Below are 24,923 nucleotides of genomic sequence, written 5' to 3'. Positions count from 1 at the left end.
GCAGTGCTCCGCCGCTATAAGGTACAGGCTACAATCTGAGGCGGAGCGGAGGAGCGGAGGAGCAAAATCAAATCATATTTTCACATTAAAAATGTACCCGGCCATAACGGCAGCCAGGCAATCCTGGCATCCCCAATAAAAGCGAAACGTGTCATTCTCTGTCTCTGTTTTGCGTGTTTTTTTTTTTCTTTTTTTTTTCGCCCGTCAAAGAAAAGTGAAATTCCTCGCCAAATTGCCGGAGTTTTTTTTTTCATCATGTTTGTCCTGCAAGGATGGGTGCTACAGGGTGCGCGTAGGGCGTTTTTAGGCAGCGGAAGGAATGCGACACAAAGAGAATTACGTTGACAAATGAAAATGTCACCAATGATGATAATTTATTTTCCCTTTTCTCGATTGCCCTGCCCCGGCCCCGGCCCCAGCCACAGCCCCCGCCTGGTGCTCGGACACAGCCGTGTGCCACATTCCTCGGGCATTCTCGCTTTCATCCGACGACAGCTGTGTCCCGAGCAATGCGCAATTAAAGGGAATATTCGACAATTGCTCGCGGGCTTGAGCTTTTCGGGGAACTCAGTTTCCCCAAGTGGGGGCTCAGACGGTGGTTGACAGGGCCACATTTGAGCATTTAGTATCTTGAAAAAAAGAAATACTCTTACCTTCTGTTTCGTTTTTTGTTAAGCCTTGCTTGCAGCCTCAAAGCTCTGCCCAGAAATCGGACGTCGTGTCTGCCTTTCGCTTTGAGGCCGTTTTTCACTCGCACTTACACTCACTTTTTGCCCTTTGTGCCTTGTGCACCTCTTTCAGTCAAGCTGTGCTTTCAATCACTCTCGCTCTCGCTCTCACTCTTTGCGAAAAAACATTCAAAATACAAAAACAAAAAGAACCGCAACAAAACTGAATTAAATGGTGCGTTTAGCGAGAGCTTACATGATAGATCATGTCGCGGTTTGGAATCTAGAACCGATTGATTTCACTGACTTGTTGAAAAAGAAAAAAGAATGCGAAACTTAGACACGCGTTTTAGACGACCGCTTTGAATGTGGCGAGCGAGGGGGACAGACTGGACTGAAAGCTGCGATAAGAGTGAAGCTGCGTGGGAGTCTCAAAGCTTCTTCGAAGAATGAGAGCGAAAGCTGATAGAGCGTAGTGTAGAAATAGCTTGCGTTGGCGCGTCATAAGAGAGGGCGTGAGAGGGCAGCAGCAGTGCAGCGTAGGAGAGTCAAAGCTCAGCTTGCAGATCGGCTGGCTCGACTTCTATTTGTCTCACAGCAAGAAACGAAACCGAAAGTTGATGTAGGTCAGGGCCTGCTCTCAACATAGTGTTCTCTCTCTGTTAGCTCGCTGCTAAATTAACATGCCCCTGTTAGGCCGTAAGAGAATTTGTTCTGCCGCTGTTAGCTCGCTGCTCAACCTCTGGCAGCAGACACGGCGACCAACTGTAAAATTCAAACAAACAAAAACACAACAAAAACGAAATGAGACGAAATCGATTTGCTTCATTAATGGCTGATGCGTACAGCGTGAACAGAATATTGTAGGTGTGGTGTAAATAACATATCAAATCGATTTCGTGTCGGCGCTTCTGCTGCCAATTCGTGTCGTGTTGCATCTGGCCGATGACCAAAGTATGGCTTGACTTGCTGGCCAGTGCTGAAGTGTTAGCCGATGTGTTAACCGAACATGCTATCGGCGGCCTTCTCCAAGTCCCAGTTCTCCTTAGAGAGGATCAGGCGCGCGCCGTGCTCGTCGATGCTCGTGTTCAGCTCCCTGAGATCTTGGATCTTCGCGTCACAGCCGGGAACGGTGTGGGAGCCGCCTGCGTATGCATTGGTCCAGTGCTTGGCGGTAAGCTGAAACACATCCTGGTGTTCCTTGAACTGGAGCCCCACCTCCCTGTCCTCTATGTAATCCGGCTCGGCAGCGGACAGCCACACCTGCAAGGACAGCAGAAAGGCGCGCAGCGACGTCGCCACCACCCAGCTGTCGTTGAGTAAGCGCTCGCTGAAGGCGCCAGTCTCCGAAGAGACGTTCGGGTGCCAGACGCGCGTGAGGAAGCGCACCTGCGACGAGATGGGGATTGTTTTAGTCATTTACCTGCGGCCTAGGGCTGCTTTAGGGACACCAACCTTCGGCGGATTGAACGGAAATGAATCCGGCACTTTAATGTCCAGTACAAAATTCCCGCCCTCGTAGGGCGTGTCGGCGGGCCCGGTTATCTCGCCCCGCAGCCATGACCACTGCCCGTTGACGACTTCGATTTTTATCGAGCACTGGCCGCCGATCTGTCCGAGAGAGGCAAGTATTTGGGTTAGGTATTGCTGCGGCTTCCGCCGCCATGGGACTCCATGTTCTGATCGCCCCACTTACCTCCTCGAAGCCAATAAATTGCTCGAACTCTTTCTTGACGCGAGTTTCAGCTCTATTCGGCATGATGTATGTAGATCTGTGTGTTCCCAGCGCAGTTTCTAGGATTTTGTATTTGTTTATATTTTTGTCCGACGACAATTGTGTGACTGACTTTCTGTACTGTTTCACAACTGACGTTTTATTCTTTTGTTGTCGATTTGGTGTTAAATTGAATGCACAAGGAGGCGGGCATGATGTGCTCTAAAGTTCTACCCGATACTCTGACTCAGCATATATCGTATGTATTTTATCCGCCGGGACCGTTCTCGGAGCCAATGACTGCCCCAAGCCCTGGCACTGTTTGTCTCTAGCTCTGCCCCTTTCCATCGAAGGACCTATTATATGCGAATTTTATATAAGATTTCATATGTTTCCGCAACATCTGACCCGCTCTCACTCTTCACACATCAACGCCAGCCGTTAAGCCTCGCTCCCAGAGTCCCAGAGTGTGGCTATATATGGAGATCATAATATGGTCATCCATCCGTGTATACGGATAGGCTTTCTTCTGGGTGTACCCCTAGAGTCCTCGAGAATCGTGCATACGAATCTCGTGACAAAGGGTTTTTGGTTCAATTGTGCCCAAACCCAAATCTCAAACCCAAATACAGTAGTCTTTGAAAAACACGTCTTTGTGACTATTTTTCAAGAAAAACAAACGAGTGCAGAAGCAACAACTTCGAGCCTCTTCGACTGATTGAAAATTGGGAACTGAATATTGTAAGTACGTGAAGGGTTAGAGAGACAGAGAGAGAGAGGGCGTGGCACTTTTTCGCATTCCAGATCCCACGAAATGTCCTGTCGCTTCACTGAGCACAAGAAGGAAAAGCGTGCGCAGCAGGTGCTGTACACGCGCGGACCCGGCTCCTCACTCAAATGGCAGTGTAATGGCAGCAGCTTCCGCAGTCGGGCCGGAAGATCCCCGGAACGATCAGATGAGCTCCAACGTCACGGCCATAGAGGGAGGTCCAGAGATCCTTCCAAGGAGCGTGACCACCATCGCGACTGTGAGCTCTCCAGACGCACCAACCAGAGTCGTCGCTCGGACTCGCCAGATCCAGGCGAAGGCCCTCGCCTTCAGAGCATCAGTTGGCGGCCCCGTTCCCAGCAGCCGAGCGCCGCACAGCAGGATGACCCCCAGAGCCAGCCAGGGCTTGGACTAGGCAGAGGCGGGTCGTCTGTTCCGTGCGCCCGAGACCGCATTCATCGGGAGACACAGGAGAGGCTGAAGAAGCTGCGGTCGACCTTGGCCAAGGACCCGAAAATGTCGGCCACCGCCAAGGCGGGGACGAGCGGCTCCTACTTCGCCAACGATGGGTCTTTCTTGGATATTTTCAAGAAAATGCAAGAGGAACAGAATACTATCGCCCGGGAGAGTATAAGCGCAGTCGGTCCCTACATTGTCGCTACGGCGGTCGGCGCCCCAGCTCCACCGCCCCTCTGCGTGGGACGTCGTCGTGGTGGCAAGGCCCTGAAGACCGGCCGGGTGCCCAAGCTGCAAGATCGCGCCAAGAAGATGGTGGATCCAAAGGACTTCTGGTCCGTCTACCTGGCCGAGGTCGAGAAGTACAACACCACTGGCTGTGAGAAGGCAGAAGGCCATTCCAAGTTGGTCAAGTAAGACCACGCCCACGACCACTGCCCCATTTGTTGCTCTACTGCCCGTCAATGCGCTAATCCCAGTGCAGGTCCAAATAAACTCAAATCTGGCAAAGTCGGTGCTTATTTACGGATGAAAAGTGGATGGTAGTGGTGGTAGTGTTAGAGCTGGCCGGAAAAACGATAGTAATCGGTATTGAGAGTGGTTGCAATAGCCCCTGCAACATCCGCCTCCGATTTAGCAATCCAATTCTGCTCCACTCGTACCAAAAGTGTCTTTCTTCTGGGTCTCCATTGACCCCACAGATCCTCGGTGGCATGCGGTACATACATCTTGCACACAGCACGGAATACGGGTGTTCCAATCACCATCATCATCAGCGTCGTCGTCTCATGATGACGGCAATACCTTCTCTGTGCGGCAGAACGGGGGTAACAACTTTCCGGCTCATGTGCCTTATGCGCCTTATGCGCTTCTTACGCTTTCCACTCAATTCGGTTTGATGGGTGGCGGGAAGAGGTGAGGAATGGAGGAATGGAGCAATGGGGCTGGGGCTGGGGCTGGGGCTGGGGCTGGGTGACGCGTTGTGCGCTATTAAACTTTTTGGCATGATATTACCGTTATTTGCCTTGGCCAACAGAGGGAGAGAGAGGGAGAGAGAGAGAGAGCGAACATATGCACATACTCGGATATGGCGAGAGAGAGAAATATATGTACTTACTTGTCATATAATAAACTTTTATGTTAACGGCTTTTGATGTCTTACCAAAACGGCAAACAGAGTCCTGCGACAGGATAGCGCACACATGGCCTAGTCCTGCCAGCCAGGCCATCCCATCAGCAAGGACAGCCAGACGGCCGGACGGCCAGACAGCCATCCTGCCAGGCACTTAATGCCCATTCCTTTCCATTCCTTTGGCTTTGCCTTTCCTGGCTTACACTTTTCTTCTTGCCGTTTGCATTGCGGCTTTATTAGGCTGAAAAATGGAAAATGCCGCCCCCGAAAAATACGAGAGAACAGAAGAGAGAAACTTGCAATCTCCCAGTAGGCAGGCACTCACGTTCCATTGTCTGTGTGGGCCATTAAAATTTTTTGGCCAAATGCATGAATAGCAATGGAAAATATTTGCATAAATCTTTCCCGGACTCCCAGCCCGGCGGGAGGCCATCACGGCGCAGAGCAGAGCAGAGCAGAGCTCCATCCCAAAAACCAAACCGCACATCAAACGGAGAGGGGGAGGAGTGGGGCTGTGGGGGAGGGCACTGTGTATGCCTGTGTGATACACATATTTATCATTAAATGGTAATACCCAAAAAAAAATCTTTATTGAAATTTCCATACCGATTTCCATAGTTGCGTAGCTACGCTGCTTAAAAATTAAAAACAATTTCATAACCTTTATAATGCGTTGCCATTTTTGTTTGCAACAAAGGTCAACAAAGTTTGTTTTTTTGGTTTTCTGTTTTTCTGTTTTTCTGTGTGTGTGTGTGTGTGTGTGTGTGTGTGTGTTTATTACTGGCTAGTTTTACGCTTAAACATTATTTTATTTGCTTAATTGCAATTATTTTGTATGGTATATTCCGCTGTCCCGTTTATAGCAACATTAATTTTACCCATTAAACATTCATTTACATGTCGCGACTAATTTTGCATGCGTTCGGTTAACATTATTAATATCCATATATATGTATATACTTATTACATATATGTACTATATATGAATGCATTATCTGTATATATAGTGTGTGTGTGTGTGTGTTGGTGTGTGTATGACTACCACATAAATTGTTGAGTACAGGTTTATAGTTTATTCATATATGGTATATGCATGTTATTTACAATTTTGATCGGATAAATTCGGGCCCGTTTCCGTTTTCGGGCCATGACTCCTCAATGAATGGCGGCCGAGCAGTGTCACAGTGGCCTTTAGTGGACTTTTAAATGTGGGCCACACGTACATACAACACATACACATGCATGAAGGGGACTCACTCACTCAGCCAGTCACTTACTCGCTCCTTCAAGAAATGGAAATGCAAATATTCAACCGACAAGAGTGCTCGGCGGCAGTGACTCGGCAGTTCGGGCAGGGGCTGAGAATATGCAACCGGACATGCTGAAATAGAAGCTCTAAATATTGCTGGAGTTGGCCAAGACGACGACAGAGAGTGGTGGAGTGGGGGAGCGGTGGAGAAGGGCAAGGAACCCATTGCAGGAATTGGTAACGGGAACAGGAACTTCCCACATGACTGGCACTAGCCCCAAACGAGTCCCTGCATATCCTTGGCCGTAGGAAAACTCTTAAATAAATTGTTAGCCTCGGAAGGTCCTACTTCAAAGTGAAGCTAGCTTTTGGCAGGAATTTCCCATACAATTTTGATGTCCCCATAGATTATTAAAAAAGCCAAAGAATTCCCCAAAACGGAAAACTCTTCTCCGAGTGTCCGTACATTTGCCTAACTTACGAAAATTCTAAACAAAAAAAAAGACAAAAAATTGTAGTTTAGGAACCTCTGACAAAGTCCACATAAAAATATTCTATTGTATTGTATTGTATTGTATGGTATTGTATTCCTAACTATTTACACTGCTTAAGGACTACGTCTACGCTATACAGGGTACACCCAAGAAACACAAGAAATCCCTTTAGTATTTACAACAATCTGAGTAAAGTTTTCGCTACGCAATAATGTCTCTATGTATAGGTAGTATCTAGTGTCTAGTATGTGTAGTACTCGTATTCCTTGAACAAACTGGGCTGAACTGCACCTGAACCCGCTTCCGAACCCGAACCTGAACCGGAACCTGAACCGGAACCTGAACCGGAACCGGAACCTAGCTCTAGTCTAAGCTGGCCATATGATTTTGATGATTCGTTCAAATGGTCTCTGCGTTTAGCCGGTCTCTGCCCGGGTCTTATGTACAAGGCTGCGGCCCAGCCAAAAAAAATTTCCTGCTCGGCTAACTAGATCCTTGCACACTTAATTAGAAACACTCTTACTTACAACTTAGGAGGAGCAGGAGCCGCAGGAGCAGGAGAAGAAGCAGTTGCAACATCTTTTCATCATTAGCATAATTAGTGGGGGGTTTTTTGTGTCGTTCTTAAAGGTATTACATGCAGCTCAACTCTGAAGAACTTTCGAGGGAAACGGAAAACGGCTCCTTCTGCTGCTCCTGCCGGCCCCTGCTGTGGCTGCTATAAATCATTTCTGCTGCAGCTCTCTGCCTCATTTAGGGGCGGGCGCTGCTGCATTGGCGGTGGAATTCCAACGGAGCGACATTAATTTATCACCGTGCATTCCTGCTGCCACTATTGACAGGGCCGCCGGCGGGCGTCATCATGGGAATGGCATTCTCCTGGCCAGCACCAGCGGGGCAGCAGCTTGTGCTCGGAAACTCTGGGTCGCGGCCGGGTCTCTCCTTGGCACGACCTCCTCCGCCGGCAGCACCTGGTCCACCTCCGCCCTGGAGCAGCAGCGAGGAGCATGCCTCCAACAATACAAATGCCGCGACCATTGTGCTAATTACTTTGACCGCCTGAGTGGCCTGGGCCGTGTGGCAGGACCAGCAGGCCAGGGCGACGGCGGCCGGCGCCGCATTCGTTTGCATGGCCTCGGGGCGTTCGCCTGTCCAAAGAGAACAGAACAGAACAGAACAGAAAAGAAGAGAAAAGAAGAGAAGATAAAACTTGAATGAGTAACAAATTTGTAGTCGAAAAGGCCTGTTCTCTCGTGCTCTTGTGGCTAGTTCATAAATTGCATAAAGTTTCGCCACAAGAAGAGACGGAGCCAGAGCCAAAGCCGGAGCCAGAACCAGAGCCAGAGCCAGAGCCGGAGAAAGATGCAACTTTTAATGCATACAAATCGAGGTCAAGCAGAAGCATGAATAAATAATTCACATTATCAGACTTTGGCATCAAATTAAGGCGGTCTTAAAGTCGGCCTCTGAGAGAGAGCGAGAGAGAGAGCCGGAAACCAAAAACTGAAACCGGAAACGGCCGACGGTGGCCCACACTCACCCTGCAGGACATGGACGCGTATGCTGGCTATCTCCGAGTTGGATGGATAACAGGAGTACTTTCCCGAGTGGAGCAGGTCCGCATCGTAAATGAGCAGAATGGATTTGGTCTCCTCCGATTTGATGGTCTTGAATTTCAGACGTCCTCCGCCAGTCTCCTCGCTAAGCACCTGCGGACGGTATAGAGCGGTGGAGAGGTGCAAGAATATTAAACAAAATTTTCCCTTGCTGAAAAGTTATTTTCAAAGTGTGGCAGCGAGCGGGAGTGGGGGAATGAGGGAATGAGCAAGTGTGTGGCCATGGGGCATGGGGTATGGCGTATACCCTAAATGCAAAAGCATGTTTTCTCATAATCATAAAAGCCAAAATTAAATACGTTGCGTATACGACGCGTAAACAAACGAGAACAAACTCGCACTCCACCCATCGCCCCCCAGCGCCGTAGCCACACCCCAAAGAGGCGCCAGCCCGGAGCTCATAAAAGTTAAAAACGTTTATCCCCCAGCAATTGGCTGGGCGTGGCACGGCGGGGCGGGGCGTCCTTCTCGATCCCAATCCCGATCCCTCTTGCCCTTGCCCTTGCCCTTGTACTTGCGCTTTTACGGCGCACCAAACTCAATTATTGCAAGATAATTTGGCACCAAAAAGGAAAACCTTAAATTGGTTTTTCGTTCGTTCTGTGGGCGCTTTCCCTGTAAATTGATTTCAAGGGAGTGGTTTGCTGTGCTGTGGTGTGGTGTAGCGCGGAGTGGCATGGAGTGTAGCAGCGGCGCTACTTACCTTGTCCTGGTGATACCAAAAGATATGGGTCGGCGGCTCTGGGCTGAACTTGATGATGCATGTAAGATTTATGGTGCTGCCCTTGTCCACGTACAGATCGGGTCCTCCCAGAATGGTGGCCGTTGGCACTGTGTGCGGGAGAGAAACATAACGAAACGAAACGAAACGAAACATTGAAATTAGCGAACATTTTGCAGTTATGCCATTCATTATGCCCTGCATCAGAATGCTGCCCCTGCAGACCCCTTTCCCGGCAAAGCCTACCACTTGAGCTCTGCCAATCATTGGGTTACGTTGCCTAATCAGCTCCGTTCACAGCTCTCGCTCGTTGCCCCTCTTGCCTCTGACGAGTTTTGAAATTCCGAACTGGTCGTCCCGCCCACTGCCACGGCCATGCCCATGCCCAAGCCCCTGCCCATGCCCAAGGCCATGCCATGGCCAGTGCTAGAAATTGCCCAGCCTGTGTTTGAGCTGCATTTGACCAGTGACAAGTGCCGCTCCAGGCTGCAGCCCATCAGCAGACCAGTTGGCTGGGCCACAGTTGTTGCATGGAAATTTTCATAGTTGAGGAGGAAATGTTCTGCCAGTCAAAGTCAGTACGTTAAATAATCGATTACGGGCCCCGTCATGGGGGGGAGGGAGGATAGGATAATGGGAAATGGCTGGGCACCCATTCTGTTTACGAATACATTTCTGTGATTCCTTCCGCCCAACATTCGTTCAACACTCGTTCAACATTCGTGCTACCCCCGTGAGGAGTTTTCTGATTTAAATGCCAATCAAGCGACCTTTCATATAGGGGCAAACAGGATACTACCCTTTGGTCAGTTATGAGCCTCATAAGTCATAAAATGTTAGTCAGACGTTAATAGAGAAAGTTTGCTCTACAATTTTAAAAGTATTCTGTGTGCGGACTTAAAGATTTAAAAATGTACACCAATAGATTTTCGCAGAAAGTGGAATATTTAGAAAGAAATGGTTTTCAGTCACACTTTGATATTAGTAGGAAAATATTTAATTAAGATATATTTTATATTTAGTGTAAATTAAGTAGACTTCCCACCAATTTATTTTTGATTTTCTTTATTAATTTAAATATGTGTATTTGTCCCACATTTTTCTTGGAGCATACAAAACTGGCCCCATGTCCCACTCCATTTATCTGTTACGGTCGAATGTTAAAGATGTTAAATGTTAGGATAGAAGAGAAGCGACCGAGCAAAGAGAATGCTGTTCTTGGATGTTGCGCTCTTAAAATCTAGCTCTCTCTAACCGCAAGTATTTCCCAGGCTCATCCCAGCTCATTTCAACAATTAAAATCTTTCGACACTAAGCAATCTGTATATTTTTGTTTCATACGAAAAAAAAAACAACAAAATACCTGTTTTTCGTTGCGTAGTTTCGTCTTGAAACTGCTTCCGAAATTCCGCTCATGGAACAGAAAACTCAACACCTGATACCTGCTGTTTCACCCAACACAAGCCACTTGTTGCAGATGCTTTAAGCCTATTTAGCCACGTAGGTTTCAAGCCCTCTGCAAACATTTGGCAGTGCCGCACAGCCATGCAGCAAGAGTTGCAGTTGGTTCTCCTGAGTCTCGGGCTCTGGCTGAGATGCTGCCTGGCCATAGACTTTTGCGGGATTGAGGCCTGCCGGGGAATGGCTCATTTGGGCTGCAACAACAGCATGGTAAGCCACTCAAGGTGGGCTGTCCCATCTATGGCCTTTCAGCAATCTGTCTCTCTCTCACTCAGAAATTCGATCCAAGCTGTCTGCGGGAGCACACCGTAGTCAATATGGAGATGTACCGTCGGTATCTGGTGGCGATGCACAACATGTACCGCCAGAGGGTGGCGAGCGGGGAAGTGAGCGGGCTGCCAAGGGCCCAGCACATGCCGGAGATGGTGTGGGACATCTATCTGGCGCTGGTGGCCGAGTACCATCTGAAGCGCTGCCTGCGGGAGCTGCACAACCTGTGTGTGGCCACCGACGACTTCTCCGAGCCCGCATTCAGCTACGGCGAGGATCTGCAGCCGCGTTCCGCGCGCCTCACCTCGAACATGCGCCAGATGACCTTCCTCACCGAACAGTGGCTGCACGAGGTCTACCTACTGAAGAGCATTTACACGGAATCGGCGCCCAAGGCGATACGCAACATCATCACCGATCGCGCCGCCTACATGGGCTGTGCCGCTGGCCAGAGCTACGACAATCGGCAGGTTCGATTCGTCCTGATATGCTACTACGACTTGGGCCCCCCCCACCACCAGAAGCTCTACGCGACGGGCCACTTCAATGAGAGGCGCTGCCCCGGTGGCAGGAGCAGCCGCCACACGAACCTCTGCAGCACGGTACCCAAAAATGACTAGAAGCCTGCCAGAATAAATACTGCAAACGCTCTGAGTATAATTAAATGTGCCAGCCACTTGGGCAATCAAAATAGTGGGCAAATAGTTCTCGCAAAAAGAAAAAAAAAAACAAAAAAAAAACAACAAAAAAAAACCCTAAAAACACCGTAAAACGTAAAAACAGAGTGAGGAAAAACTGCGAAAAAGGTGCAAAATAATAAGAGGAGTAGCAGTAACAAGCTGGCAAAAGTTAGTTGGCAAAAGCTGGTTGGAAAGCAATTTGCTCCGTCATGAGCCAGAAAAATGTTCGCTCAAGGCGCACACAGCACTTGACTCCCCGTCCCCCATCGCCCATCCCCATGCCCGTTCCCGGAACAGTCTTCCATTCCCCATTTCCTCGTTTTCCCAGGAACCACACCTAACCAATCCGGCTGGCTTCCTTCACTTTCACTCTGTCCCACAACCTGAGCACGAAAAATGTTGTAAAATATTAAAAAATAATATGCATGCATGGCAGCCCTCAAGCACTTCCAAGCCCTCCCAGTCCCCTCACCCAGAATGGCTTTTTATCCCCACACTTTCGGTCTTCTTTCTGTCCGTGCTGTCTATCTCTCCATCTATCCGACGGGTGGGTGTCCGTGTCTGTGTCTGTGTCTGTGTCCGGGCTTACTCCGTGGCTTGGCTTACGGTTGGAGTTTTGTCAGTAGGCGAATATGAATTTTCAGAACAAACCGGCTACTGTCTGGATGGGCCCAAACATGCCCGCGAACTCGTCATCGCTGGATTGATAGACCCGATCGGCGGCTATATAGAAGGCGTCGTCGTTGTAGTACTGCTGCATCATGTTGCTGGTCTCGGCATCAATCAGATCTGGGGCAATCGGTAACCAAAAATATCCGCACAAACGAAACGAAAGGAAAACAAACAAACAAACAAATGGTGGTGTAATAAAAATAGAAACACGAATATAAATCAGTGAATAAATTATAACAAAATGGTAAACTAATTAACTTAAATATTTTTGACCAGAGCCCGAAGTCACAAATAGAACTCTCGCCCACTGTCCATTATAATTATTGCTAGAAAGTTCGGTAATTGTACTTTTCTGTTTTATTTTCATTAAATTATAATTCCAAGCCCGCTTCAAACATGACCAATTGTCTAATATATCAGATTGTGTGTTTATTTTCGGTTAAACAACCTCTCTACAAATAATGGAAATATAAAATTAAATAGAAATATGGCCGAAGGATTAAGGAGAATGTTTTTCCATATAAATTTATGGCTTTTTCCACCTTTATTTCGGTATTCCTTTATTCCTGTCAATATCCATTTGTGGCTGGGCTTAAGCCAGTTGGCTCTTCGCATCGGCTTTCACTCCATCAATCTTCCCGAAAGCATTTCGAAAATTTCCCCACATATTCCGAGGGGCAAATGGTGTCCGCCTGTATTTTTTTTATTTGTTGTATTTTTTTGTTGTATTTTTTGTATCCTGTTTTTCGACGATTGCCAGGTCTGCATAATTTACACTCTTGCAAATTGCATGAATATGCGAAAAAAAGAGATACTCGCAAATATGTGAAATTCCCCAAACCACCCCCGACCGAACCCCCGACCCGATGCCACAGGCATGGATTGTTGTATTCGTATCCTCGTATATTACGTATACGCAGTGTACAGCTCTGGCGGAAGCCAAACTGAAATATGCAGCAGCAGATCCAAAGGCTGGAAGGCTCAACCCGAAAGCGACACTCCAACGGTTGGATATATACTCGTACACCCGTACACCCGTACACCCGTATACTCGTATAGAGCTTGATGGATGGATGGACTGTGACGGTACTCACCCACAATGTTCAGGTTGACCGAATAGCTACGCACTGGCTGCGTCGATATCTGGCACTCGTAGATGCCGACATCCCTCTGCTGGGCATACTTGATCTGCAGTGTCCACTCGTCGATGTCCCGATGATAGGAGGTCTGGAAGCGCTGATCCGTCGTATAGGTGTAGGTGCCCACGGTGAGTATGTGCAGGTCCCGATGTCGTATCCAGGCCACCTAAGAACCGAACAGAATAAAACAAAAACCCCATTAATACGGACGGGGCCAAAAGCTGTCTCCGGTTTTTGTTATAATTTGTTCTCGGGCTGCTCCAAGCCGCAAAATTTATGCAGCTCACAATCTAGAAATTTTCATACAAGCTGAAATTAGTGTGCGAAACGCATGACAGACCCGGAAAATGATACTCGGGGTGACTCTCTGTGTCTGTCTCTGTCTCTGTGTCCTTGCAGCGTGTTTCCTCTCTTAGTGGCTGCCGCCTCTTCATTTCGACATTCAGTCGACATTGCCCCACTACATTTTATGCCTGTACACAATTTTTGAGTTGGATTCCTTTTGCTGGCTTTTTTTTCGGTGGAGTCCAGGTTTTGGCTCGCAGGCTCCTTGTTTATACGGCTAACTGTCTAACCAATAGCACACACCACACGGTCGGAGGGGGGTGGGGGGGGTCTGGGGAGAGACTGCGTCAGAGAGTCAGCCAACTGTGTTGCCTTGTGGCATCCATCTGTGCAGTTCCATTCCACTTCTGGCCACCGTCTGTCTGTCTGTCTGTCTGTCTGTCTGTCCGTCCGTCTCTCTATCTAATTCTGCAATAACAGCACAAAAAAATAGGGAACCCAAAAAAGTAGGAGCAGAGCAAACTTGTGCCCAGTCTGGCCATAAATTTACTGTTGGCCAAAACCGAGCCCCCTCTCCGTTCACTCTCCGTTTGGCCGGCCGACCGTGTGTAGTTTACTGATTGCGGAAGCGGATTTGGCTATGTGGAAATCTATGACCCGGCCTCAGCCATGACTGGAGCTAAATCGCTTAACGTAATCAACGTTGCCACAGCGTTTCGGCTTGCCAACACCTGAAAACTTTCTCATGCCCCATCCCATGGACGTAGTGGCTGCCAGTGGAAAAAACGTCCTCCCGGACGGAGCGAAAATTTGGCAAGTGCGTTGGAAGTATTTCCGCATTGTGTCTGTCCCGGCGCTGCGGCATATTGAAACAGGATATAGGAGGAGGCTGCCCCCGGCCACCCGTTTGTTATGGCAACCACTTTTGAATTTCGATTGCTGAAATGCAACACCCGAACTTAAAGTGCCGCGCCCTGGGGCTGGAAGACGACACTTTAATTGGGGCAAGCGAATCGAGTGACGCCATCGCCATCGCCATCGGAGATGGCCCCCTCTTCCTATGCGTGGCCCATGTGTGGCGAGTGCGTGGCAGGCCTGCCAGCTGCTGTCTGCTGTTGTCACGTATTACATAATAAACTGGCACCAAATTTAATAAGCATACTCCCCTCCGACCGCCCAGCCCCCTCCGACCGGACAGTCTCCCGACGACTATCTCGACCATCTAAGTGGATATGTGGTGGCATATTTGGCACACTTGTGGCCAGCCGGACCCTGAGCCCTGACCCCTGGCCCTTGGATGCCGACTGGGTCTCTTTGTTTATTAAATGTAAATAAAAATCAAGATTATTATTAATACCAAGTGTTTCCGTTTCCGTTGCCGTTGCCGTTACGGTCTCCGTCTCCGTCCATTCCGCAGGACTACTCACCGTCTTGTTGCCCAGATGCTTGACGCGACAGCCGAGATATGCGGACTTGCCCACCAGCGATGTGATGTTCCTGGGCATGGTCTGATCAAAGTACGGCTCGTTCCACTTGTGGCCGTGCGGATAATGCGACGGCGGCATGTGCGTGGGCTTCGACTCGGCATTGTTGTGGTTGTGGTTGTTGTTGTTGCTGCTCACAGATTGTCTCTGGTAGCACAGGGCCAGTCCTGCAGAAGAGAGTGATAAATGGGAGCGTGAGCACAATGGTGTGTGGCAAGTGCTAGTGCTCAGCACAAGTCATAGCAAATGGCTGGCTCTAATGTGGCAAGCACCTGCTTGCTAGCTGGTGACGCCACAAGGACCGCCCTCTCCTCCCTCCTCCCTCCTCCCTCCTACCCTCCACCACTCACTCACATTTGTCTGAGTTTAAGTGTGGCCGAAAAAAAAACAAAAAAAATAACCTACGAAAGGGCAAAAAATCCAAATGTGGCACAGAAAAATGAAAATGCCAACGAACTGCACCTTAACATGTTCCACGTAGTTTAATTAAAGCGATGACACCACATAGCACTTGGCCTGAAAGGGATCTGAGAGAGAGAGAGAGAGGTTGATACCCCTCGTTTTTATATCCTCTAAATGACACTGAAAAAGGGGTATATTGGAGCTTTCCAGAAGTATTCAACGGCAGCACTTCTATCCCTTCTACCGAATTCCGATGAGTATTCGAATTTCTAATAAAATAAAAGCCTTAACTATAAGTAAATCTCGTGGCAGTAGGACAGAATCATTGGGGTTATCGTTTCTTGAAACTTTCCCACCAAATGGAGGGTATCTGAGGGTCGTATTGTCTCTGGCAGTCTTCATACTTATATTTTCTTCCTTTTTTTTTTTGGTCTTTTAGTTACACTTTTCATTCAATGCGGACCCTGGAGCGCGGAGAGTTGCTCGAGCGGCCCATGGCTGGCTGATTCGCAGAGTGTGGACCATGTGGAGTGGCTGCCAGTGCTCTTGGTGGGTTGTTCCCTTAGTTGTTTCTGTTGTTTCCATTCCCACTCCCCAGTGCTGTGCTAGTGGTAGTAGCAGTGGCATTGCCAGTTGTTGTTACATTTTCATTTATGGCCGGCTGGCTGGGGTTAATTTTCTAATTACTCGACGCGACGACGACTTTCTATGACTTCGTCGTCGTCAGCATTTGCAGAATGGCAGAAAGCAGAAAGCTTTTATAGCCCACACTCAAACCAGTCAGTGGGTGGCCATATAAAAGGAACACAAACCCTTTTTCCAACAGCAACAGCAACAGCAAAATTGTTAAACTGTAAAACTGCAAAAATTTCATTTCCGCCTAAAAGGAATCGCAGAAACAAAATCCAAAACAAAAACAAAACAAAACAAACAACAACCTAAACTGACTCCCAAACGGCGCTGTTCATAAAACTTTGCCATTTACCAAAATGAATGAAGGGGGAGGGGCGGGGTGTTGAACGGGGAACGGAGAACGGGAACGGGGAACTGTTTAGCAGTCAACGATTTTTGGAGCTGAAATAATACTGGGTGCAAAAATACAAAAAAATTCACAAATGAAATCACAGAAAAAACAGCTTAGAAATTCTATTGAAATATATCGTACATATACGTACTCGTACAGGGAAAATCTGTGTTCCCTGGGGGGGGGGGGAAAAAAACTAAAAAACATCCCACAATTCCATGTGGGAAAAATTCTTTAGAATAACCACAAATTTTCCTATAATTGAAATAAGTATTTGCAGTATTCGGAAAAACCTGAAAGCCAAAAGAATCCATGCCACAAGCCGCAGCAGCACACAGAGCACGAGGGGAAGAGGATGAAGGGCGGGAAGGATGCATTCAATAGCCACCTACTCGTATAATGGCATTACTTACTCTACTCAAAGCTCATTTCGAGGAGCTGATGGAAACTCAACAAATTTTGCGTTTCAAACCGGAATGTCGCTTGGCCAAACGAAGTTGTGGCAGCCACAGAGAACCTTAAGGGGAGATGCAAGGGGGCAGTCGGCAGCCGGCAGCCTGCAGCCCGAAGCTCGACTGAAGCGCCTTTGATGGGTTTCCCAGTCGGAGGCAAATAATGCAGGAAAGTGAATGCAAATACCAGCACAGCCCAGCCCAGCCCAGGCCAGCCCAGCACAGCACAGCACAGCATTGGCATGGCGCGCATACGATATGCGTATTGCTTTTATAAAACTGAAACTGCAAATACCTGATGGTAAGACCTCCGTCCACCATCACCCATCCCTCCGACCAGCGGCCCCCGTCCACCAACAGAGCAATGTGCAGATTGTTTGTACGGACTCGTTAGCCAGGGCGCTTTTGTGCTGGCCCTCTGCCGGCCCTCTGTCTGGGGGGCAACTCATTTATTCATAGAAGCAATTTAAAGGCGAACAAAAAACCCCCCAAGGCAAAATCTGAACCGAGATCCGAGATCCGAGATCCGAGAATTATTCAGAGTGCGGCATTGGTTCGGGATTCATGACAAATTCCGCTAAAAGGTCAAGGTGCTGCAATGGAGAGAAAATCCCCTGGCCGGGTCACAATCGAAGTCACTTGTGCAATAAATATTAATGTTCGGGGACTGAATTAATTCCGGGCAATAAATCAATTAGTGCTCCTTGGGGTACAGCCACAATGCCTGGCAATAGCACGTATACGACCCGTACCGCACCGGGAAGTGGATTGGAGCTGTTGACAATTTATGATTGATTCGCTTTGCGGGTGCACTGGCCCCGAGCCACCACAGGCAACGGGACGAGGAACGAGGAACGAGGGACACGGGACACGGGACACAGGACCTAGGACACAGACCCCCAGTGCTCATAGCGCCCTCCTGCCAGTGCTATCCACTCATTGTTCATTTGCATATGCACATGCAACGAGTCCTGTGGGCCGTGGCCCCCTCTGCCCCCCATAATGAATGATTCGAGTGCTGCGGCGGCTCTGGGGCTTTCTGCTCTCATTTTACGCAAAATTAGCCTTGGCATCCGCCGCAGACAAGTGCTGCAGTGCTGCAGTGCTGCTGCTCCTAACGGCAAAACAATTGGACCCCGGACTTGGGCCAGGTGCCCACGATAACGATTACGATAACGATTACAGTCCACCCCCACTGATGGGCGGTAGAGAGAGGTAGAGACTTGGCTCAAAGCTCAGAGGAAACACTGGCCATAAAACGCTTACTGCTGGCTGCATGTTTAAATGTGGCCAGGACTACGCATGCCATTCCTCTCCTCTCCTCTCTCTCTCTGTGTGTGTGTGTGGACTGTGGACTGTGGACTCCCATTGCCTGCGTTGTCTGCTTAATAGTCTTAAATATTTATAAAGCAAACGCTGGGCAGCCGCAGAAGCTCCACAACTCCACAATGATGTGAGCAGAGCCTGAAAGGGTTAACGATTAATTGAAACCAAGCCGAACTACTCCTGCGGGCTCCTGTTCCTGGTCGTTAAATATTGAAGAGACCAACGCATAAACACTGGGCTCCCGGGGAAAATTGAATATAATTTTATTGCCCTGGAAAACGGACTAAGAGCTTACTGGGAGACGATGGATCCATCCAGAGCAAGCTATTAATGCGTATCGCAACGAAAGCTGATTAATGGGCAGTGCTGCTTGAGGGCAGTGCCCTGGTGGATAAACGATCTTTGTGTGGAAGCTAAACCACCACTTAGGAGCAGATCCACCAGAGACTGAAGAGACTGAAGAGAGAACTCACGGAGGGAATGAAAATATTGGTCAAATCTTGATTGTTCAACGATCTTTTGGGTAAGCGTTTTCGGCTTCTGGCTATCAAAAATAATAAAACCCTCCTGCTTATCCAGATCGCAACTCTCTCACACACACACACACACACGAGTATCCTTTTTTCAGGAGCTTCCTATTCCCTTTCCCAGTAACTGTTTCTTTCCGCAGCTCAAATCTTACTGCGGAATCTGCCTCATCTCCTGTAATTGATGTTTCCCCCATACAAAACACTCTCCGTACTCGGTATTCAGCACTCAGTACCTTCGCCCAACCAACACTGAAACCCACTCAAAGTTTAACCAAAACCATTGCCCGACAGACAGACACACACACACACACACACACAAACACACACAGGAGACAGGAGACAGGAGGAGGATATGAAAAGTGTGCCCAGCGGAGCGTGGCAGACAAGACAAGGCGCTTTTGTTCAGGCTGGAGCCTTTCGTTTTCGCTTTTTGCATGCAGAATGTTACCTCAATTAAAGATAAGTATCAAAGTGCATAGTAATCAGAAGGCAGCCAGGCGAGCGACGGGGCCAATGAGTAACGTAACACAGCCCGAGGGCAAGAATGGGGCAAAGAGGGGCTCAGTCCTGGCTCTGGCTCTGGCTCTGGCTCAGGCTCAGGCCCAGCGCGGTGGCAACACTGGCAGAGAGTGCTTGTCAAAATGATTGTCTTACATGCATTACCCTCTTTCCTGGGTTGCTACCCGTTTTCCTCGTTTCCCTGTTCCATGGCTCCCATCATTCAACCATTTTATGTTTGCCTGCTGGTCGGAGCGGACGGGGGTGCACCTGGCGTATGCGCAATTTTTCCTTCCCGTGTTACTTATTTTCGTTTTGTTCCCTTTTGTTGCACATCGTTTTTCAGCCACAAAATGTAAAATTTTGTGCGCCATTTTTACTGCAATTTATGCACATTGGCAACAAAGGAGAAAGAGAGAATGAGAGCCGAAGAGTGTGGGGAAGCAGCGACAACAAAAATGAATCCGAAATCCCAGACCAGACCAGAGACCCTGCCACGGTAGGAGCGGTACGAGCGGCAGGGACGGAAGAGACGGTCGGGACGGAAGGGGAGGGCCCTCTTTGGTCATTGCTTGTTAACACACCCAATGGGAGTTATTAATGTTTGCGGGGCTTTATTTACGGCTGGCAGGCAGGCATCGAGAGCTCCTCTCCGGCCGGATGGGACAGCGCCGGACAGGAGTCGCCGGGCAGGCTGCCCAACGAGTCGATTTTTTACGACTCCCAACGGCCGAACAGCCGCCGAAGGATTCGCTGATAGGCACTCAGCCCCTCCAGGCCCCGCTCCACCTCCTCTGAAGTTGATTTAAATTTGGTGTAGTTAATTTTTAACCCAATTTTTTACGTATACCCAGCAACTTTTTTATTTATGTGCACCCGCCCTTTTAATGTTGCAACATTTTATTGCCCGTATAAAAAACAAAAACCAAAAAAAAACCAAAAAACTGTGCGGCTTAAAGGATTCAATTGCCTGAAGAGAGCTGTTGATGGGAATGATTATGGGACCGGGTGGACCGGGTGGGCTTGGTGTCTGACTCCTGGTAAAGTACTGTATATTTCAGCGGAATGCTTTCACTCATTTTTAATCAGTTTGAAACCTTTAACAAACATTTAATTCCGCTTGAAACTTGTCACATTTTGCAAGAACTTTTTCATGTCGTTTTTCCTTCGTCTCTGACAATTCTTGACTCGGAAAGTTTTCCACTTCAATTTCTTGCCATGTTTCCCTCTGTGTCATTTGCAAATCAAATTGTAATTGAAGAAGTTCTGTAAGTTGTGGCCCCGTTCCACTCCACCCACGGCCCCACACACACACACAGACACACACAACAATGTCGGAGAGTATCTTGAGCAGTCAGATATTGTTAGGAGCATTTCTATGCGAGTATATACCTATACAAATACATATACATATATTAGAGTGTATGTGTATTTGAATTGTGGCATATCGAATTCAGATCTTAATATAGTCTCTGAATTTGCATGCAAATGTAGCCGGAGACTGGAGCTGGAGCTGGTGCTGGTGCTGGAACTGAAATGAAAATGATTCTTTACAATTTGTCCGATTTGATTATCCGCCATCGCCCTGTTTGAATTGGCTTATTAGAATACTCGATGCCCAAGGAGAGTTCACCGGGGTTCACCCTTGGTATATATGTCAATTGGTTGATGGCAAAAAATCAATAGTATAAGCCTTTCCGGGAAGCATTATTGTCATCTGATTAAAAATGCATAATTGCCATGTTAAAGTCCGTTGTACGGTGTACGGTGTACGGTGTACGCGGACGGAGGGCCCCACCCCACCACGCAAGAGGAGCCGCCGCCGGAATAGGACGGCGGAACGTCACGCATTGTCTATTTGCGCACATGGCCACTACAGTGCGTGGCACAACTGTACGGCTTGAGCCTTCTCTTCGCTCCATTCAAAAGACTGGCCTAAAGGCTGCCTGCACGCCTGTACGCCTGTACGCCTGTGCCTTGTTCGTTCTTATATTTGTGAAACGCACTGCCTCTAGCAACCAAACGGCAAAGTGAATGACCATCAGCCCAACATGCAAATGGGGAATGCCCCCCCACCATTGCGCTTCTGTGACTGCTGCTTCCTTGATGGTGGGCGGGGTGGTGGGGTGGGGGGGGGGGTAGTGTTATTCGTGTGCGCTTCGTTGCATGCCACAGAGACTTGGGCTTGCCATAATTCATATTTCAGCTGTACTCCCGCTGATGTTTATTAATGTTTATTTGTCGTGGTGTTTATTTAAGCAATTATTGCTATTCAGGCATGTCAGGCAGCCGGCTTGCATGCGGGGCGTGGCTGAAAATGCTAATTAGATTCTGCAGAGCCCGAGCGCCAGACGACAACTATTAAATGGCCATAAATTGAAAATTAATTGAATATGAAAATGAAAAGGAAACACTGCCCCGACATGCGAATCAACTGTCAATTAATGTTGTTCCCCGCCAAATACTGTTGCGCTTTCAATTAAGGCGACTGCCGACTGTCCACCGTCGACTGTCCACCGTCCACCGTCGACTGTCCACCGTCCACCGTCGACTGCCGACTAATAAATGCCGATGATCCGTATCCGATCCGAGCTGAGGCCCGCTAATCGCATTAAATAAAAATATATTCGCTGTTTTTTGTCTGTTTATTGTCTGTTTGTTTTTCATTTAACAAGTGCCCATAAAAAAACCGCTTATAAATGAATATGTAAACATGATAAATGTTCAGAGGGGGTCCTGGGGTTCCGGAGGGGTTTTTTTTTTTTTTTAGTGAAAATATTTGCGCAATTCACACATCAAACGAGGCGAAAGGTTTCCCATTTTTTCACTCTTCCATAGAGAGATTTTTCTGTTTGATGTTGTTCAGAGGCGGAAATTGCACAAATTGTAGACCACCACTTTCCGGCCACTTTGCCACCCAATCGCCCCATGGCCCAACGGCCCCATGGCTCCATGGCTCCATGGCTCCATGGCCCCATCTTCCCATTAATCGCCTCCTGATATTTCTGTGTGTGTGTTGCGGCAACATCCATTGGTCAGGCGTTAATTGAATTATGTTTGCCGCACAATTGGCCGTGTGGTGGGGGCCAGTGCAACAAAGCAAAAGAAGAAGCAAAAGTAAAGGCGAGCATTGAACATGTTTGATTATTTGGCTTAGAGATGAAAAGTATGCATTCTGGCGCTCCAGCCCACCCCCCTTCGGGACCCATTCGGGAGCCACTGTCAAGCCACTCACATCCCAAGCATCCCTCCCAGGCATCCCTCCCAGTGAAGCGCGGATGGTTTGTGGGTAAAAATTAACAAAAATTGCATGCACAAATGAACTGCACAAACAGCAAATAAAATAACATACACAAACAAATTAAATCAAGTGGAATCGCATTTCAAAAGAAACAATTAAATCAGGAATTAATCGAAATATATCAGACACCCCCCACCACAGCCGGTTTTCCTGCTTTCCCAGCTCCAGCCATATGGATTGAAAATTCATCGTACAATTGAAATGAATTCATAATCAATTCGAGAACATAAATAATGAATATGTTTCGTACATGCTAGTATGTGGGGATATGCATATAAAAAACGAAACAGGAGAAAAATCCATTAAGAATGTTTTAATATTTATTGGGTTAGAAAGTCTGCGATTTTTGGGGCAAATAAAGTGTGTTATCAAAAGTTTATAAAGTTTATGGCCAGATTAAAGTTGAGATTGTATAACAGCTAACCGTCATTTACTGATTCTCTTAGTGATTCCCCTGGCATAACCCTAATCACTCCCATATTCTCGACGGCCTGACAGAGAACCTCTGCGGCGTGATTCAGGCTATCTGGCTGTTGAGATCAATGTATTATTCATTCCGTTGATGACCCGCACATAAGCAGCTCCGAGCAGCTCATTACAAACAATCAAATGCCAATACGAGGCAGCTAAAATTACACAGACCACAGGGCTTATGGGATGGTCCGTGGTCCCCTCATAGCTGAGGCCATAAAAGTAAATAGTGCCACAAGAAAAACAAACCAAAACCAACACACACACATATACATACATACGTATATATACTATATATAGTGCCAAAAATAAATGAAACAGTAAAACTTAATTTGGTGTTTATGCCGAAAGAGCAGGACGAACCCTAATGACAACGGGCCATAGCCATATCCTTTTGTCTTTTGGTAAGGCCCATCTCCCATCTCCCATCGGAGGATTAATAAGGCAAGTTTCTCGGGGCTCTGGGCTCTGGGATCGCTAATGAACTGCGCCGTCGAGTCCCTGGAAATGAACTTAAGGTCTTCTCGGTTCTGGTCTGGCCAACGCGACGTATGTGTGATGTGGAATATGCGATTCTATGTACATTTCGGGGGCGCTGATTGTCAAATGCCTTTGGCAATTGTTTTGTTTGGCCAACTCCGCTCACTCTTGGCCCCATAAAAAATAATGAAGAAAAATAACTTAAAGCGACGGACTATAAAATAAATGATCCGGCAATGGGAGACGCCTCGGCCATCTCTCCTCGCTCCCCCTCTCTTGGAGGGGCAAACATTCATAAATTGTGTGGAAATTTGCGGCCAAAGTGGCCATGGCCTGCGGTTATACGAATATGTGTATATATGTATGTATCTGCTTACATCTGATGTTCGGCTGGGGCATATTTGTCGGTCATTTGCATTTGGGTTGACAGACAGACAGACAGACAGACGAGACCCCAAGCTCGGATCGGGCTAAAGTTTTGCCCGAAGCTCCATTTATTATGCTCCCATGTATGGAGGTTGACATTTGCTGGCAAAGAGCCCTGGCCAAGTCTCGTGTTCGGGGAATTCTCAGTGCCACAACATATCGCAGCGTATCGCTTCCCCTTCCCACCCCAGCAATCCCGCGTCAAGGACAAATAAATCAAAGCCTACTTTGCCATTTTATTGGAATTGTTGGCCAAATTTTATTTCCCCATCCGCCCCATTCCGGGGATCCACGCAAATGTCATCAAATGGATTTGTATTTTTAGCGCAAATTGCATAAATCAAAAGTTTTGCTTTGTCAATTTTTTGTTTTTTTTGTTTTTCAGTCCCGTTTTGTTTTGCCAACAAACTTTTGATTGCCTTTTTGGATGTGGCCATGTCCGAGACCTACGCATGGAACAAGTCCGAGTCGGAGTCCTCTTTTGCATGCCACAGCGAACCACTTCAAACATTCGGCCGAAGAATGGGACGAAGAATGGGCAGGGAAACGGGGAAATGGAGGAATCCCAAGACCGAGAAGAAGCACGGCAGGCCATGACAGGGGCCACTTTTCACATTCCGCATGTTTTTGCCAGCTGTAAGCCGCTTTGTGACTTATGAATCATAATTAAATAAATTTCCATTTAGCCTGTTGACACATCTGAGTGCTCATTAAACATTCAGAATGGCCCAACACTAAATCTGGCACCCGTGGGGCAATATCTTTGAGCACGCTCCGCATAATTTATGCTCGTTTGCAACTAATATCGCATTAACTTGTTTAAAATTCAACCGCAGATTCCATGTTTCGGCCATAAATTGGCGCATTCACATTGGACATTTCGTTTCACTAGGCCGCAAAATCATTCAATCATCTCAACAATCAAATTTGTGAAGCGTTCAGGGACACAGCCCCAGCCACAGCCCGATGGACAGCCATTAACATCATAATATCAGAGCACTTAAAAGAGTTTATTTATAAAGTACTCTTCGTACTTTAGTTACAAATTAGCTAAATATAAATATTCATTAGATATTTTATCCATTTATTTGGTGAAAAAATATCTCAAAGGTCCTAAATCATGTTGATTTCTAGCTTGAACTTTTTAATGATGCTTTCAACGAATTTCAACAATTTGCTAATGGAAAAAACTGAACAGAGAAA

At 47.7% G+C, this 24,923-nt stretch overlaps 5 protein-coding genes across 6 annotated transcripts in view; 2 read left to right on the top strand and 3 right to left on the bottom strand.

Annotated features, from left to right (window-relative positions):
- The window catches only part of LOC6600251, a 53,198-nt gene extending 52,351 nt beyond the window's left edge, over nucleotides 1–847 (bottom strand). Inside the window, exon 1 of the mRNA XM_026993274.1 lies at nucleotides 654–847. The gene's annotated coding sequence lies outside the window, so the exon portion shown is untranslated. The remainder of the gene's footprint in view (nucleotides 1–653) is intronic.
- Nucleotides 848–1,480: 633 nt separating this feature from the next.
- LOC6600256 (ubiquitin-conjugating enzyme E2-22 kDa) lies at nucleotides 1,481–2,540 on the bottom strand. The gene is made up of 3 exons (XM_002025385.2): nucleotides 2,365–2,540; nucleotides 2,124–2,279; nucleotides 1,481–2,057 (listed from the first exon to the last, which is right to left on the bottom strand). The coding sequence occupies exons 1-3, from the start codon at nucleotides 2,425–2,427 to the stop codon at nucleotides 1,668–1,670; spliced, it is 609 nt and encodes a 202-aa protein (XP_002025421.1). The 5' UTR covers nucleotides 2,428–2,540; the 3' UTR covers nucleotides 1,481–1,667.
- A 656-nt stretch (nucleotides 2,541–3,196) lies between these two features.
- On the top strand, nucleotides 3,197–4,024 carry LOC6600257. The gene has a single exon (XM_002025386.2). The coding sequence runs from the start codon at nucleotides 3,197–3,199 to the stop codon at nucleotides 4,022–4,024; it is 828 nt and encodes a 275-aa protein (XP_002025422.2).
- Nucleotides 4,025–5,539: 1,515 nt separating this feature from the next.
- Nucleotides 5,540–24,923, bottom strand: part of LOC6600258 (zwei Ig domain protein zig-8) — a 42,501-nt gene continuing 23,117 nt past the window's right edge. The window contains exons 2-7 of one of the 2 annotated variants that reach the window (XM_026993291.1): nucleotides 14,754–14,977; nucleotides 12,997–13,207; nucleotides 11,882–12,019; nucleotides 8,802–8,929; nucleotides 8,023–8,191; nucleotides 5,540–7,630 (exon numbers count right to left, since the gene is read on the bottom strand). In XM_026993291.1, coding sequence (XP_026849092.1) covers nucleotides 7,293–7,630; nucleotides 8,023–8,191; nucleotides 8,802–8,929; nucleotides 11,882–12,019; nucleotides 12,997–13,207; nucleotides 14,754–14,891 — 1,122 coding nt within the window. In that variant the 5' untranslated portion in view covers nucleotides 14,892–14,977 and the 3' untranslated portion in view covers nucleotides 5,540–7,292. The remainder of the gene's footprint in view (nucleotides 7,631–8,022; nucleotides 8,192–8,801; nucleotides 8,930–11,881; nucleotides 12,020–12,996; nucleotides 13,208–14,753; nucleotides 14,978–24,923) is intronic. The other variant, XM_026993292.1, reaches the window with a different exon arrangement.
- Nucleotides 10,365–11,241, top strand: LOC6600259. Its single transcript, XM_002025388.2, has 2 exons — nucleotides 10,365–10,490; nucleotides 10,556–11,241. The coding sequence occupies exons 1-2, from the start codon at nucleotides 10,365–10,367 to the stop codon at nucleotides 11,168–11,170; spliced, it is 741 nt and encodes a 246-aa protein (XP_002025424.2). The 3' UTR covers nucleotides 11,171–11,241.

Source organism: Drosophila persimilis, unplaced genomic scaffold, assembly GCF_003286085.1.
Source record: "Drosophila persimilis strain 14011-0111.01,24,50 unplaced genomic scaffold, DperRS2 tig00000824-arrow-arrow-pilon, whole genome shotgun sequence".
In the NCBI taxonomy this organism is placed as follows: Eukaryota; Metazoa; Arthropoda; class Insecta; order Diptera; family Drosophilidae; genus Drosophila; species Drosophila persimilis.
This window is presented reverse-complemented; position numbering and strand designations above follow the sequence as displayed.